This window comes from Pogona vitticeps, chromosome 3 (genome assembly GCF_051106095.1).
Source record: "Pogona vitticeps strain Pit_001003342236 chromosome 3, PviZW2.1, whole genome shotgun sequence".
Lineage (NCBI taxonomy): Eukaryota > Metazoa > Chordata > Lepidosauria > Squamata > Agamidae > Pogona > Pogona vitticeps.
In genome coordinates this window covers 256095320-256112904 of record NC_135785.1, presented here as the reverse complement: position 1 = coordinate 256112904, position 17585 = coordinate 256095320, and the positions used below count along the sequence as shown (strand labels likewise).

Genomic DNA, 17585 nt, shown 5'->3' with positions numbered 1-17585 from the left:
GTACTGCAGCTTAGGCTGTCCTATGAGAGCTCACCAACAATGCCTGGCTCTAAGGCAGACATTCCCAACCTTGGGTCCCCAGATGTTGAACAATCCCTCTGCTGGTCAAGATTTCTGGGAGTTGTAGTCATAGAGTTGGAAGAGACCACTGAGGCCATCCAGTCCAACCCCCTCGCCATGTGGGAACATCCATTAAAGTACACCCAACAGATGGCCATCCAGCCTCTGCTTAAAAAACTCCAAAGGAGGAGACTCCACTCCCCTTCGAGGCAGCCTATTCCACTGCCAGACAGCTCTGACCATCAGGAAGTTCTTCCTAATGTTCAGATGGAATCTCTTTTCCTGTAGTTTGAAACCACTGCTCCGTGTCCTAGTCTCTGGAGCCCTAGAAAACAAACCTGTCCCCTCTTCAACATGACATCCCTTTAAATATTTGAAGGGATGTCATGTTGAAGAGGGGACAGGTTTGGCTATCCTGTCCCCTCTCTCAACCTTCTTTTTGTAAGGCTAAACATTCCCAACTCCCAAAGCTGCCCCTCGCAGGACATGGCTTCCAGACCTTTGACCATTTTGGTCACCCTCCTCTGGACGCATTCCAGGTAGTCAACAAGAACATCTGGGGACCCTAAGCTGGGAACCACGGCTCTAAGAGCTACCCCTACAGTGGTGCCTTGCTTAACGAGCGCCCCTGTTAATGACGAAATCTCATAGTGATTTGATTTTTGTGATCGCAAAAGCGATCGGATTGCAATGTTTTAAATGGGAAAAAATCGCTTTGCGTTGATTTGTAAGCTGTTTCGCTTACCGATTTTCACATAGCGATGTTTTCCCAACAGCTGATCGGTGGTTCCAAAATGGCCGCCGGGTAGAAAACATGGCTGCCCACTGTGTTTTGGGACAGATTCCTCGCATACCGGGCAGCGAAAATGGCCGCCTTATGGAGGATTTTTGCTTAAAGGTAAGTTTTTTGGCCATAGGAACGCATTGAAGAGGTTTCAATGCATTCCTATGGGCTTTTAAAAATCGCTTAGTGATGTTTTCCGTTAGCGGCGATTTTTGCTGCACATCGCTAAGCGAGGCACCACTGTATTTTGAAAAGAACCAGTTCTGTGAAAAGCAGAGCATTCAGTCCTGCTGGTCTCTACAGAATGCTTCCATTGCCACCACTGAAGATGAGACAGCCATGAAGAGGAAGCAATGGGAAAGAAGTAGGAGTAGTGGGGGAATACATAGAGCAAGGAAGAAGTAGATGGAGGCAATGGCAGAATGAACATGGGAGAGAGGGCTTTGGGACTTCTTCTCCTGCCTCCAGCTGGCAGTGGGAGAATTTTGGCTGCTCTTGGTTTTGGAACACATTTGCCTTAGAAAGTATAGGGCATGACTGGTGTCGTGACGTTTCTTTCGTAACATGTCATTCCACAACTTAGAGAGTGTCCACACTGACATATAGATATGGTGTATCTTCCATCATATATTTGTGAAGATTCATCCAGGTGAGATTATCTGGAGGCTGAGTCATGGCAACTTGGACTTCTTTCTTGTTAGGTTGAAATGTTTCGTGACTCATCCAAGTAGCTTCTTCGTTTGGAGGAGAGCTGGTAGGAGACCCCCTCCACGTTGGTCTCTTTTCTAAATAACATGTGAATTCTACAATGAGGATTTGAACCTGTTGGAAAGATTCTAATTCTTGGGAGGAATCAATCTATGGTAGAGGGGAATGCATGCAAGAATTTTTTTTATGAATCCTAAGGAAATCCTGGTGCAGCATGCCTGCTTACAGTGGGCAAATACTTTTTTTGGCAGTGATGGCCTAGCCACACTGGCATAAAGATATGATATATGGATGACATGGTTTGGATTGGGGAAAGAAGATCACGTCCGCAAGTGTTCCTACTTAGAAGTCATCTTTAAGAACTGCCACACACCATTCTGGCCCAGCAGAGGTTTGTTGTTTATATCGGGAGATAGAAGTTTCCAGTAGCCTTAGCTTCCAACTGCCATCATGGCTGCAGATTCCGAGAGAGAGTGAGAGAGAAGGGGGGTTGGGGACAAGGAAGGGAATCAGGGAGCAGGGAAGGGAGAGAACAAAATGGCACCAACAGAGGGAGAGAGGAGTGACATAAAAATAATAATTTCACTTCCCCTGACCCTCCCCAGATGATCAGGACAAGTGCTAAAGGGACAGCTGATCAGGCTACAAGGGGTTGGTTGTTGTTTGGATGGAAGGAGCAGCCCAATGGCACATATGTTTCTCCCCTCCAACCTCACCAGATCCTTCACAGCTCAATCCACCCCACACCCAAAATGGCCAATCTGGATAGAGCCTGGCAAGCATGTGGATGCAAGTCCAGACAGGGATCAAGGGAGACAATGCGATCTTCTCTTCCTCTCTTGCCAAATGCTTCCATACATCATTTGATTTGATTTCACAGAGAATGAGCCTACCTTAGAAGGGGAGACAGACGGCTTCTGTGTATCTTCCTGCGGCTTTTCCAGGGTGTTAGAGTTTGTACTGAATATGACAGGGCTATAAAAGAAAAAAGAAAAAAAAGAACTTGTTTGTCCATTATTCGAAGCCTCTCTCTGTCTGTCAAACACCTAAACCCAGATGAAAGATCAAAGATTTGCAACAAGGAATTCTAAGTCTCTGAATTGTTGTGAAGTACTAAACCCAGTTCAGTAAGGGGGTGACTATTTCAGATTCAGCCATGATTCCCTTTAAAACACAGCACCTCTTCATCAATGACCTCTCCAGTCCCCTTGCTTCTTCAAATCATCGCTCACCCCCTCAGACATATTTTTAGAGAATACCTTTCAGGTATTCATCAGGAAGTGAACATATTTACCAGTAAATACTAACTAGTCTGCGGGCCCTGGTCAACGTGCTGGTGATAATCTGGGAAACCAGAAATGAGTTGGCACTCGAAAGATTGTTTCTTGCAATCCCATTTTAGCCCAATCCCAAAAATCCACATTGGGAAGTTCTCGTCTGCGTCTGATGTACGATGGAAGTGGAAGCAAGACCTTCTCAGTGACTGCCCCAGCATAATGTTACAGGACACACCGAGGGCCTTCTTTTTAACCGTCTTTCAGCAGTTTGTTAAGATATTTTTTTTTATCCTGACATGGTTTACATAAATGTTATCTTTTTCTCTGTGGGATCTGCCTGGATCAAATGTTGACTTTATTTCATACCGTTCCAATTCAAAATAATGGTAGGGCAGCCCGCTCCAATGTACAGGCACAAAAACGGTGAGCAAGAGATCTCTGTGGACGTCATCCTGTCGTTTTCTTTTCTGTGCATGGAAGCTAAATTGCAGGAGTCACCACGGATTATTTGAGGACACACTGAGCAGGCAACTGGCACCTTGACAATTAGCCTTAACGAGTTCCATAATTTCTCTTTCATGCAAGGGGAAAAAAAATCAGTAGAACTATGACCTGTATAAATTTATAAAAATAGCCCTTCACATTCTAGTTGTGTTTGAAAACAAGGGAACACACCTATTACAGGGGTGTGGTCTTGAATTATAGTCTACTTTTAGAAGATGCAAAATGACAGCATTGTAGATAAGGAGGAAATGGAAATTCAACAGGTCCGGCAGTCTTATCTATCGCTATCAGCTATAATAACATATTGTGGGGAAATTAATTTCTATCTGGAAGAACGACTGAAATATCTTTAATTATCCTTTCCACCAAGAGGAGTAAATTAGTCTTCTATCCTGTATTTACACCAGCAAGTGATTTTCGTGGCTGAAAGTGCACTTTAGCACAGCATAGGATTCCATATAAGGAGCACCATGGCTGAAAGGCAGAACTGGACATTATTTAAACATGCTTTTGCAATTTCCCAGCATAACTAATGCTCCTAAAAAGAGACAAACCCATTTGATATCTTAGTTATACTATGAGCAGGGAGGACTTACTGGAAAAGACAGAATTGCTATGAAAAGCTGAAGGCAACAGGAAAAGAGGAAGAACAATTATAAGAGGGGTTGACTCCAAAAATGAAGCCACAGGCTTGAGTTTGTAAGACTTGAACAGAGTTTTTGGAGCCACTGATTCCTAGGAACGCTGTACATTGGAAACAACACAGTGCGTAACAAAAGCAGAAAGGAAGGAGGGTTGCTTGCAGAGCTTGGAAAAGTTATTTTTCTTGTCTATAGGCCCCAACCAATAAGGGACGTGGTGGCACTAACGGTCAAACTGCAGAAGCCTCTGTGCTGCAAGGTTGGAAGACCCGCCGTCGTAAGATCGAATCCACGCAACAGAGTGAGCGCCCGTCACTTGTCCCAGCTCCTGCCAACCTAGCCATTTCAAAAGCATGTAAAAATGCAAGTAGATAAATAGGTACCACCTCGGTGGGAAGGTAACAGCGTTCTGTGTCTAGTCGTGCTGGCCACGTGACCATGGAAACTGTCTTTGGACAAACGCTGGCTCTACCGTTTGGAAACAGGGATGAGCACCGCGCCCTAGAGTCAGACACGACTGGACTAAATGTCAAGGGGAACCTTTACCTTTACCTATAGGCCCCATTATACTCAAGCTCTGGAAACGTTTCAAAACTCTTTCTGGCTAGGGGCCACTGCTCAACAACAAACAGCCCTAATCTGTCAGCTGCAAGTTATTATGGTGAAAACATGATGATAAAAGAGCGCATCAGAGACATATTCCTTGAAAAACAGTTTATCTTTCAGTCACATGGACTTCAGCATTCGGCTTGATGTAACATGACTTGCGAAATAGCCAGCATAGAAGTAAACCTCTTACTCTCCACCAAACCGTAGGTGAACACTACTTCAAGGAACTGCACAGTTCAAAAAAAGACCAACCCTTCCCTCCAGTTAAACAAGGGTGCTTCTCCTTTTATGTACATTGGGTTGTAATGTACATTCTTTCCAACCTGAAATATCTACAGATATGGGCGTAGCAACATATCCAGCTCCATAAACTTCCAAAGCTAACATTTGCTTTTTTTAAAAAATAAAGGAAAAAATGACTTCAGCATGAGTGACCTAACAAGGCAGTTAAGTTACCATTAAGAAAGAATAAAAATGGTATTATTTTCAGTCAAATTGTATGTTACAGATAACCTACCATTAGAGCTGAAATCATGTTTTTAATTGGGAAATGAGATTCAGGCAGACATTGGTGGGTTCGAGAAATCAGAGTAGCAAACACATCCCACAAGTAAATCCCAAAGACCAATCACAAAAGCAAGTGTATTTGAAAACTACAAAAGGCAAGAAAAAACTGCCACTATGGTAATAAGATGCTTTCAGTAGTTAAGGAATTCCATGCCCAATGACAGGTTATCTGTAATGTTTAACTTGGCCCCACAATAGTGATGTAATCTAGCTTGCAAAGGGGCTAAATCTCTCACCTCTCTTTAGCTAAGAGAAGAATCTCCCTTTTCCATAATGACTGCCGATATTCCCCTTCCCAGTCTCAGCGAGCACTTCTAGGAACCTAACTTCATCCAGACCACAGAAGGCTGCTGGGGAGAGCGGGATTCCCCCGGCAATGGTTTCCAACCCCAGTTTATATGATGTACCGAATGCTCTGTGACAACATTACTTTTTCCAAGGAAACTAACTTATAAAAACATTAGAAGTTAAACAGAATGCAATAAATCACAATTTTGTAGCAGATCACTTTCTTCATTTGATCAGCATATTTGTAAGAGAGAGACAGAGAGAGAGAGAGAGAAGGAGGGAGGGAGGAAGATTTATTAGCAAATTTGTTTGGATTTCAGACCTCTGGCTAGATTTCGACTCCCCTTCCCTCTCTTCCAATAATTCTGGTGGTGCAAGAACTTCCTTATTGACATTATTCACCCAGCTGTTCTTTCTCTTGTCTGACTTTCTTTGACTCAGCTCTGATAAAACAAAACAGAGATGATCACAAAACAGGGGAAAGGTTATCTTTCATTTTCTCGGTGCCTCCTGAAAACGCAGAGATGAAAATCATCAACATTGTAAACTTCCGTCTCTGTCCCGCAATGACGCCTGTAAGTCAGATCTGAAAACAGAGAGCCTGCTCCCACTGTCATGATAAACCAGCAGAGAGATAGAGTCTTTTGGATTCAGGCTAAAAGCACGAATCCAAAAGCTTTGTGTCAGCGTCATCTGTCCAACGAGGTCAATCACAGGTGGTGGGCGGGCAGTGGGGAGGCTGTCGGGAAAGTGATGGGGGGGTGATTGGGCCCGCAGTGGGGGACACAATTGGGCAAGCAATGGGAGGGACACACAATTGGGCAGGGGTCAGCTCTCTGCAAGCACAGTGCTTTCGTTTTTGAAAATTCCTGCTATCTGGTCTAGCGCTATATCAGATATCAGGGTTTTTTAAAAAGGGGGAGCAGGGATATACACACATCTAAGGCCAATTCCAATGAAAAACTCACTCCCCTGGCACAGTAGTCCGTGCATGCATGTGCCTTGTAGGTACACTAAAAACTAAACCTGAGTTGTTTTCAGCAGAAACCAGGTTTTATTGTCAGTGGGCTTGAGCTCAGAGACAGATAGCCCAGCCCGCTGAAAAATCCTAGAACTGAGATGCCACCACACATTCTGGCACCTTGCCCAAAAACAGAGTGCAGGAAGATCGGCAGGAAAAGACCCACCCCAGTGGGGTTTAAGAAAAGCATTCTCTCTTTAATTATTTTTTTAAGGCAAAATAGAATTGTTCCTTCTTTTGAAAAGGCATCCACCATTGCACCCTTCAGCTCCTCTCCCCATCTCCCAGCTGCTTTTATCAGGCAGGAAGGGCAAGGGCTTGCTACACAGATGATGGGTTACCCCATTCCACACGTGTGTGGTCCACCTATGGAAAAGTATCCCTTATAACCAATTAAGTGGGAGGTCAAAGTTTCATCTACTGGGCTTGTATCAACAAAACTCCCCAATTACTTGCTTTAGAGAAGTAATCGCAGCATACCTGCCGTTAAGGGCTTCCTCCTCATTGATGCTCTGATAATGTCGGCTCCATGGATTTTCTCTCGATGCCTCTTTGATTTGGCTTCATAAAACCATTGCCCACTCATGTTCTTTATCTGGATGTCATCTTTAACTTTTTCAGGTAAATGCCTAGAAAAAGCGGTGAGATTATTCTGCTTTTATGCAGCAAATAATACCTTGGAATACTGGCAGACAACATCTGGACAAAAAAGTTAAAGACCCGACAGAAAAGGAATATATCAAAAGATTGCGAAAAATCTTAAAATCAAATTTGAATGGTGGAAATACAGTCAAAGCCATAAACACAAGAACACACTGTTGCAGTCATTAGATACACAGCTGGAATAACAGAGTGGACCCAAAATAAATCAGCAGAATTGGATTGAAAACCACAGAAGTTAATGAAAATGCATCATACATCCAGAAAGCAATGTGGACAGATTATATTTACCACGAAAAATTGGAAGCCATGGATGACTGCAAATACAGCATGTAGTAGGGTTCGGGAAAAAGAAGCCTAAATGATTATATTAGTACAAGTAGAGAAAAACTACTTAAGGTGGTGAAAATGGAGAATATTTTGAAAACAACAGAAACAAAGGCTCAATATAAGAAACAACAATTTCAAAATAAATTAAACAATTGGAAAAATAAAGCCCTACATGAACAACATCTGAGAAACGTTGATGGAAGGCATGGCAATAACTCATCATGGGCATGGCTAAAACTGGGGACCGTTAAGAGAGAAACTGAAAGCTTTAATTTTCTTGCACAAGAACAAGCACTCCAAACAAATTTGTTGAAAAATCCAAGATAGTGCTAGCAGCAAATGTCAACTCTGCCAAGAAAAAGATGAAACTGTGTCACACGTCATCTATGAATGTCCAAAGATTGCACAAACAGATTACAAAATTAGACATGATGCAGTTGCAAACTTAGTTCACTGGTCACTGTGCAAAAAAATATAACCTGCTAGCCTCCAAAACTCCCTGGGAACATCTGAAAGAGAAGGTGTCAGAAACTGACGAAGTCAAGATCTTGTGAGATTTTCAGTTCAAACTGACAGACACTTCAAACACAACACACCAGACAGAGTAGTAACAGAATGAAGAAATGTCTGGGTCATTGATATTGCAATTCAAAGGAATGCCAGAATTGAAAATAAAAAATTGGAAAAACTGCAAAATACAGAGACCTGTCAATTAAAATTTCTTGCTTGTGAATATAACAGACCCCAGTGGTTCCCATCATCATCACCGTTTTGGAAACAATATCAAGAAATTTGACACAGTATTATAATCAGCTGCAGATATCAGAAATAACCCCCTCAGAGCTACAAAAAATGGCAATATTAGGAACAGCATACATGCTGTGACTATATTTAACAGATACCTTGGTATTTAGTTAAAACTTGTATCTGTTATATAATATTTTTATAATTTTGATTGACTGTGCCTGGTATTTTTAATCATCATGATCATCATCACCACCACCACCATCATCACCATTAGCCATCAAGTAAATTCTGACTTATGGCAACCCCTTTCAGGGTTTTTTTTTTCCAGGTAGAGAGTACTCAGAAGTGGTTTCTTCTGGGGGTGCCCTGGGATTGTGCAGCTTGCTCAAGGCCACACAGGCTGGCTCTTTTCCACAGTGGCAAATCGAACTCTTAATCTCTGGCTTCGCGGCCACTGAGAAACCGCTGAGCTATCCAGCCAGTTGCAAAGAAATATATCCTTATGAAACCATTCAGACCCAGAGTTGGTCCTCACACCTATTGCACTAATACTGCAATACTCCTCCACATGGTATCCACCAGATGTGTTACACTACAACTCCCATTACCCATGACCACTGGTGGGGTGTCTGTCTAGAAATACCCAAAACCTAAAATATTATTTTTTTAAAAAATACCAAGAGAGAAATGAACCGATGTGCCAACATTTTATAGTTGGGAATAGGGGGATAAAGACAGTAATACAAGGGGGAAAGGCAATAGGAAAAGAAGAAGTCTTAACATGAGATGGGTTGACTCAATAAAATAACCCACGATCTTAAGTTTGCAAGACCCAACCAAGACCTGAAAGGTCCTTTTGGAAGACACTAATTCACTGGGCTGCCATAAGTTGGAAGTGATTTGACAGCACATAGCAAAAGCGCAACACAGGGATGTAATGATAATAATCTTAGAACTTCAGAGCTGGAAGGAACCCAATGGTTCACTGAATCTAGCCTACTGTCAATGAGACACCGTAGGAGACATAGTGGAGAATCGAACTCTCAACCTCTGGCTCAGAGATCTAAACCACTGAGCTATCCACCGATTCTACTCCAGCTCTGTGTGAGCAAAAACAGGTCTCTCGCACGTTGCTGGAGGCCACTGACTTCCTTCTTTTTCCTAAAGCTTGAAATGCACTGCCATGGGAAGCACACAAACATACAATCTACAGACGTGTACATAAAACCAAACCCTCTTTTCACAATCCAGGAGAAATTGTTTCTTCTTGTAGTTCAGACCATTTAACCTCCCAACTCTTCTTCTGCCCAGCAGATGAAACTGCCATAACCTTGACTCTTTCCTTCTCAAGCTCCCTTGATTACCTACACAGGCCTCCTGAGAAAAGCAGAAGGACTTACAATTTTGCCCCCATGCCAAGCAAGGGAGTAAAGGGAGCAATGCCTAGAAAGAAACCAGACAGAAGGAATGGCTGCAGCACGCTCTTCCATTGTCATCATTTCCTTGGGTTGCTAAGTCCGCACACACAGCTCTTAGCTGAAGCCCCCCAAAGACTTGAGGGCTCAGAAGTCCTGGGTCAACAGAGGCTCTGGGAACAGAAGCACCACTTTTCTAAGTATTTACCTCTCAAAAAAATAAGTGCATTCTCCACCCATCAGACCCTCCCCACCTATAAGAGGGCAAGATCACTTGAATAATGTGACAGATCATAAGGGAGCCAGAATTCCAGCTGTAACACAATGCATGGCTTTGTCTTCCTCTACCCTGGTCCTTCAGCCCATCTCAAGAACAAAGAAGATTTGAAATATCATGCAATATCATCCCACACAAATAAATAAATAAAGCCTAAGCATTTAGTTCTGCCTTTTAAACCATCATATTTCCTTATTTTTAATCAATGGCTGCTTTATGAAGGACAATTTTGGCCCTAATCAAATGGAGTGTGGTGCCTTGTTGCTTCTGAATGTACTTTTGGTGTTGATTTTGTTTATCATGTGTAGTGTAGTATTTGTTTGATTCTTTTCCTAATATTTGTATACGTACTGTTTTTTCAGCTTTTAAATTTTGTTTTTTTTAATGGCGTAAGCCACCTTGGCTCCTTTTTTTAAGGAGATAGGTGGGGTAAAATTATTTCAAATAAAATAAAATAAATAAATGACACAGTAAACCAGGATTACTACAAATTGGCAAGTTTATATATTTCTTTTATCTTATTTTTCCATCTTTTACCCCGTCCATCTAGATTCAACGAATCTACTCTGCACAGCTTACAGTCCGGGCAATACAAAACAAAAATTAAAACAACAATATTAACAACATAGATACAGTGGTGCCTCGCTTAGCGATGTTAATCCGTGCAGCAAAAATCGCTGCTATGCGAAAGGCCATAGAAACGCATTGAATGTGTTTAATGCGTTCCTATGGGCTTAAAAACTCACCCTATGTGAAAATCCTCCATAGGGGCGCCCATTTTCGGTGCCTCTAAAGTGAGGCAAAACAGCAGGCGGCCATTTTGAAACCACCGATCAGCTGTGTGAAAATGGGGCCTTTGGGATGATCGCGGGGGAGGGCTCCCCCGCGATCATCCCAAAGGCCCCATTTTCGCACAGCTGATCGGTGGGGCCTTTGGGATGATCGTGGGGGAGTGCTCCCCCGCGATCATCGCAAAGCAAATTTTCCCCATGGGGGCCTTCGCAAAGCGATCGCTCTTGTGATGGCAAAAATTCCATCGCAAAGCGATTTCGTCGTAAAACGGAGCGATCGCTATGCAAGGCACCACTGTATAAGGCAAAGTTCAAGATGGGAAAACACAGGGAACTAAGTGATAGAAGTTGGGGAAGGCCTGCCTGAAGAACCAAGTCTTCAGCTTGTTCTTGAAGACTTCCAGCGAGGGTACCAGGCAAATCTCAGGTAACAAGATGTTCCAGAGGCGAGGGGCCACCACTGAGAAGGCCCGGTTTCTAGTTCTCTCCTTCCGGGCCTCTCTCAGGGTCAAGCCCCTCAGCCGCCCAGCCTGGCTAGATCGAGTGACATGAGTAGAGCTAGGTGGGAGCAGGCACTCTGTCAGGTACAGAGGTCCTAAACTGTTTAGGGCTTTATGTACACGTACGTTTGCTACTGAATGTTCTTCTGTGGCTCTTGCTTGGCTCAGCCTGCCCATGGTAGCAGTTAACCACACCAGAGAGCCCCCATCCATGGGATGCGTTTGCCCTTATGGCTGAACTGGGATTTCTATCTTGTTCCCAACCTATCTCACAGGGCAGAGGTCTAGTCTACAAACAACATGGCAAGCCAAGGAACCTCGTGTCTTCCTGTCCTTTTGTGCACATGAACCACATTGGCTCACGCTGGCCAAATAGTCTTGCATGAAAGGCACACAATCACTGTGCAGAAACTGAGCAATGAACAGCTCTAAGGAGGTCAGTTCTCCGACTGCTCAATGTTCTTGCTGTCCGGTGAACGGATAAGGCCAGTGACACCCGGGAACTCTAAGTCATTGCACTGCTGACCCCTTCCCCTGACTTAGTGATGCAGAAAGTTGTGAGGAAATCCTGCAACCATTCAAAGGCTCATGCGCGCTTCAAGATACTGTGGCGGCAGGGCTAAGCCCACTCTGACCCAAAACTCCGATGATCTGCCTGCCACTAATTCCTAGAGAACGTGGCACTGAAGCCAAGAAGATTTATTCGCCTTCATCTATCCTGATAGGGTTGCCAACCCACAGCCCAGAAACATCTTAAGAGGGTTGTTACTCTGACGAAAGAGCAACAGCAAACAACACATTGGGAAATACACAAGCTACATGTCGTAGCGCAGAAGGGGAAACCTCAAGTGGCACATCACAGATTTTGGAACCCAGATGGTCCACAGCAGCAATAGTTATAGATCAGAATCCAACCAACCTGAAATTCTGACAGAGAAGGTTCTAATCAGGATCCACAATAATGAACTAGACGGGCCAAGAGTCTGATTTCGAATTGATACCTTAGGTGAGCAGAACCCAGAAGAAAAGCTGAACTCTCCCAAGACACGGTAAACATTTCTGATCTCTTTCCCGAAAGTGCATCCTGGAATTTCCGTCCTGGCCCCTGCCAGAATTTTTATTTCTATGGTTGTCAGCTCTAGGGCCCCGAGAAGGTTTGAAATCCCAGTTTTTCTTGGCTTGCTATGGGAAAACGAAAACTTATTTAATAGAAATGGTACTGACTCAGATTATTACGCATCAGATTCAATGTGTTTCGTTCTAGGTACTTCCGAGCTGACTCACTGAAGGTGTGGTGCAGGTGGGCATATAAAAGCTGAGTCACTTAGGTACAAATTACAGGCATCATTACGGACATCTGCAGTGTTTCTATCATTCCCTGGCTGCCTATTAGTTCACAAGTCTAATGAAGTTTGTTAAGGATCACGAAGCACAGTGACAACAATTTGAGGTGTTACTTAAAGCAGTGATAAAAGCCTTCATCCTCTTTTGACAAAATGTGTGCTGCTTATATACCTCCCCACAGCGCTTAAAGTGCTCTCTGGCCAGTTTGTGATTTAATTATGCAGGCTACACATTGCCTTCCACCCCCACAGCAAGCTGGGTACTCAAATTACCGATCTCAGAAGGATGGAAAGCTGAGTGAACCTTGAGCCTAGCATTGAACCTGGGCCATGAACAGAGTTTTGTCTGCAGTACTGCAGCTTTATCACTGCCCCACGAGGCTCCCTACAAAGATACATGCATCTTTCATGCAGTCTAAATGGATAAAATTTGGAAACATTTAAAAATCTCATCTGACATTTGCATGCAGAAACAGGCATTCTACCTGGGAGGCACACATTCTATAACTATCACAGCTTGCTCGCATAATCATTTATTGCAACAGCCTTTTAAACAAACAGATGGCTGAAGTGACATGAAGTCAAATCCAAAAGACAAATATTGGCTTTAAATATAAGCCACACCCTATCAGGTAGACACAAAGCCACATGCACCACCCTCGAGGATATTAACTCCTTGTGGTGTGGGTGGTTTAACTGCTGTGCTGCAGTCAAAACTCTGCTCATGATCTGAGTTCAGTCCCCAGGTAGTGAGCTTGAGACTGACTCAGCCTTCCATCCTTCTTAGGTCAGTAAATTGAGTACCTAGCTTGCTGGTGGGGCAATTTGTAGCCTGCATAATTAAACTGTAAACTGTCCAGAGAGTGCTTTAAGTTCTATGGGGTGGTATGTAAGCAGTGCACTTTAACTTATGCTTTCCCCTTCTCATGATCCCATTGCAAGGGATACTCTATGGAAGACCATAGAGTCCATGGTCTTCCTGTTATGTTAGGTGGCAACATTATTGTAATCTTACAATGCTGTGTGGAGTAAGCACAGATGTGCCACACAAGTGCATTTTAGCTCTAAGAAAATATTACAAACAAAAATTGTAACTGCACAGGAGATCAGTGTGTGAGAGGTGGTAAATAAAACAGAAAGATAATAGCACGGCTAAAATTGCACATGTTCATAAAAGGCAAATGCACTGAGACCCATATCGGCCTCCATCTCCTAAAAGTGGGGAGTGAGAAGGGTTGACAAGATATTCTTTCATGTCAGTTGTAGGTTCAACTGAGAGATTAAGACTCAGAAGGAGATTCCCCCTTTCCGGGTTTCATTTTTCTTCGCATCTTTGGACAACGCTTTTGCATTGTCAGGAATTGTCAGGGTGACAAATCTAGATTTAACGGACACAGATTTGCTGTTAATCTGGATCTATCCCACAGGGTCACAAAGCTTTATTATGCAAAAGAAAGAAGAAGAAGAAGGAGAAGGAGGAGAAGGAGGAGAAGGAGGAGGAGGAAGAGGCAGACAAGAAGGAGAAGAAGGAGAAGATATTCAAATGAAACTTAGAATTGACAGATGTACAGCTCTGTCTGTACACTATGGCAAGATCCAAAACCTAGATGGAATAGGGTTTAAAATGGCAATATTATAAAATCTCTATCAAGCAATGAAAATTATAAATACCTTGGAATACTAGAAAAAGATAACATCCTGCACACAAAAGTTAAAAATGAAAGAGTATGCATCAAAAGACTCCAGAAAATATTAAAATCAAAATTAAATGGTGGAAATACAATCAAAGTCATAAACTTATGGGCAGTTCCAGTACAGTAATTAGATATCTAGCTGGAACAACAGATTGGACCAAAAATGAATTAGAAGAATGGGATCGAAAACATGGAAACTAATAAACATGCATCATGCACTACATCCAAAAAGTGATGTGGACAGATTATACTTATCATGAAAAATTGAACACAGACGGTTGTGGAGGAGGAAAAATAGAAGCCTAAATTATTATATCAGTACAAGCAGAGAAAAATTACTTAAAGCAGTGAAAATTGAGAATATTTTGAAAACAACAGAAACAAAGGTCCAGTATAAGACACAACAATTTGAAAATAAATGTAACAGTTGAAAAAGTAAAATATGAAAAATATTGATAGAAGGCATGATCATAATTCAACATTGGCTAAACTGGGGACCATAAGAAAGAAACTGAAAGCTTGATTTTGCTGCACAAGAACAAGTACTCCAAACAAATGTGATGAAAGCGAAGATCCAAGGAATCAATGCTAACACCAAATGTCAACTCTGCCAAGAAAAAGATGAAACTCTGTCATACCTCATCTGTGAATGTCCAAAGATAGCACATATTACAAAATTATACAGTTGCAAACTTAGTGCACTAGTCATTACGCAAAAAAATATAACTTGCCAGCCTCCAAAACCCCCTGGGAACATCATATACAGAAGGTGTCAGAAAGTGAGGAAGTCAAGATCTTGTGAGAGTTCCTGATCCAAACTGACAGGCACTTTAAACATAACACACCAGACATAGTAGTAATAGAGACCTTCGGGTAGTGTGGGCGGCATATAAGTTAAATAAATAAATAAATAAAATAAAAATAAATAGAATGAAGAAATGTCTTGATCATTAACATTGGAACTCTGGGGGATCCCGGAGTCGAAAATAAAGAATTGGAAAAACCACAAAATACAGAGACCTGACGAATATTAAACAGATACTTAGGTTTTTAGTTAAAAGTTTTTATCTGTTATATAACATTTTTATGTAACATGTTCATCATTCCCCCCCCCCCAAAAAAAACAATCCTCATTAGAGGGTCCTGGCTAAGGATAGGAACAAGTGGCTAAGGAAGATCTTAAGGCCAGCATTCATTTTCAATCTTGGCCCATGGTAGTGACATTCTAAACCGCTCAGAAAGGAAGGATGATGGGAGGCTATAATTAGAAGATAAAAATATTTCTTAAAGTAGTGGTTTTCAGTCTTTCACATCTGAAGTGTCGCCAACGGCTCTATTAATGCACCTGAGTCACTGCTATCATAATAGATCATATTTCCTCCAAAAAAAAAAAAATCCAGTTTGTGAGTGAAACCATACTTCTTGCTGCATTTGACTTGATGTGATGTCAGCCTTACCAGTAGATTCTTCAGGGCTTCTGTGTGTAGAGTGGGAGAGTACAAACCATGATTCCCTAACCAGGCCTCACCGGGGAGCCACAAAAAAGTCATCTAGGTGGGAACCAGAGTTCTCTTAACTAGAGATAGACACGAAGCCTAGGTTCAGCATCTCCTCCAGCGGGAACCCAATTAGAGGCAACAACGGATGGGCTGCTGTCACATGTATTGACACTGTTGTCGTTTACCTCAGAACCAACTACAATGGTGCCTCATTTGATGACGATAATCCGTTCCAGCAAAATCGCTGTAGAACGAAATCGTCATCAAGCGAAAGTAAAAAGCCCATTAGAATGCATTAAAAACTGGTTAATTTTTTCTAATGGGCGAAGTACCTCATTGTCCAGCAAAGATCCTCCATAGGGTGGCCATTTTCCGGTGCCTGTAAAGCGAGGAAACACAGCAGGGAGCCATTTTACACAGTTGGGAGCCATTTTGAAAGCCTGACAATCAGCTGTTTTGATCATTGTAAAGCGAAAAATCGGTTCCCAAAGCAGGGAACCAATCATCGTAAAGCATTTTTTTCCTATCTAAACATCATTTTGCGATTACAAAAGCGATCGCAAAAACCTAATAGTCATGGAGCGGTTTAATCGTTAAGCGAGGCACCACTGTATTGCTTTGCATTCAATCCCAATATTTTTGTATATTTCTGTATATTCATATATTTTAGATGTTTTATTTATGGCTGGTCTTTTGACCGTAATAAAAAAAATTATCTATCAGTGACTCATAACTCACTGCTCCTCAGTTTTCATGTTCCCTTGCTATTTCTTACTAATCTTACTGGAAAATATATTTAGAGCTTTTCAGTAGTAACATGTGGGCATTCAGTGTTTCTCCTCATTCCCTGTGTTCCCTCTGCCCACCATACTTACTGTAAGTGATAGATATAATAACAGAATGCCCATAAATATGTTCTTGAGGGAAAATGACTCTATACTCTGTTATTATCTGATTCATCTATACAGTATTACGGTGGGATTCTTTGACAGAGCTTTTGCTGTGGGATATAGGAATGAAAGATAAATAAAATTTAATATAAGCTGACTCCCCACAATTTGCTCTACAATTAGCATTCATCATCAGGATAACTGGGGGGGAAAAAAAAACACACACACACACACACAGAGTTTAAACTTAAGATATAGGAAAGAAGCGGTTTTGAGCCTCAGTGCAGGCCATGGACAGATCCAAGGAGCGACAGAACTTAAAGTCTCCTGATCTGAATGTTGTTTATGCACTACTAGACCACAGGAATGTGCAATAACTCCTTCTTGTGCCTGAGAAGATAAACTTTCATTCTGCCAGCTCTTATTTAGGAACCACCTGACAATTCCCCAGAATTTGTGATACACTGAAGTGACTGCGCTTATTTGTATTCTCCTCCACAACCCGGCCACTAATATAATATAATGGTGTCCCAGTCCAGTTAAGTATTTTTTAAAAAGTAATCTAAATAAGCATACATTGTTGGGGCAGTATTTAGGGTACACTGGAGGGCAGGAACGTCTGCCCCGCCCCCATGTTGAACTCCATCACCCACCATCCTTGGCAATCAGCTATTTGAGGAAGCCTAGCCCCCCCCCAATACTTAGCTTAGGGGACCACATGTAGCCCATGGACTTGCATGATGCTCACCTATATTATATAATGATGACCTGACCTGCAAAACAATTCAAGGTTAAGAACAGAAGAGCGAGGGTGTCTAGTATAGGACATTTTTAGGGATCACTCATTCATAGGGTTCCCATCAGGCAGAGTCAACTTGATGGGCCATAACAACAACCATTCTCTTCAGCCGGACTCCTACTGGGGGCACATCATGAGCAGGCAGGAGTCTCTGGCAAAGACATTAATGCTGGGAAAGGTT

General features: G+C 42.4%; 2 protein-coding genes across 3 annotated transcripts in view; one reads left to right on the top strand and one right to left on the bottom strand.

The window, feature by feature from the left end:
* CCDC83 (coiled-coil domain containing 83) overlaps window positions 1-17585 on the top strand; it is a 131303-nt gene that overhangs the window by 44278 nt on the left and 69440 nt on the right. The gene's annotated exons all lie outside the window — the stretch shown is intronic.
* Window positions 1-17585, bottom strand: part of SYTL2 (synaptotagmin like 2) — a 94937-nt gene that overhangs the window by 39965 nt on the left and 37387 nt on the right. For both annotated transcript variants that reach the window (XM_072993531.2, XM_078390147.1), the window contains 3 exons: window positions 6940-7088; window positions 5761-5881; window positions 2446-2527 (listed from right to left, as the gene is read on the bottom strand). In XM_072993531.2, the coding sequence (XP_072849632.2) occupies window positions 2446-2527; window positions 5761-5881; window positions 6940-7088 (352 nt within the window). The remainder of the gene's footprint in view (window positions 1-2445; window positions 2528-5760; window positions 5882-6939; window positions 7089-17585) is intronic.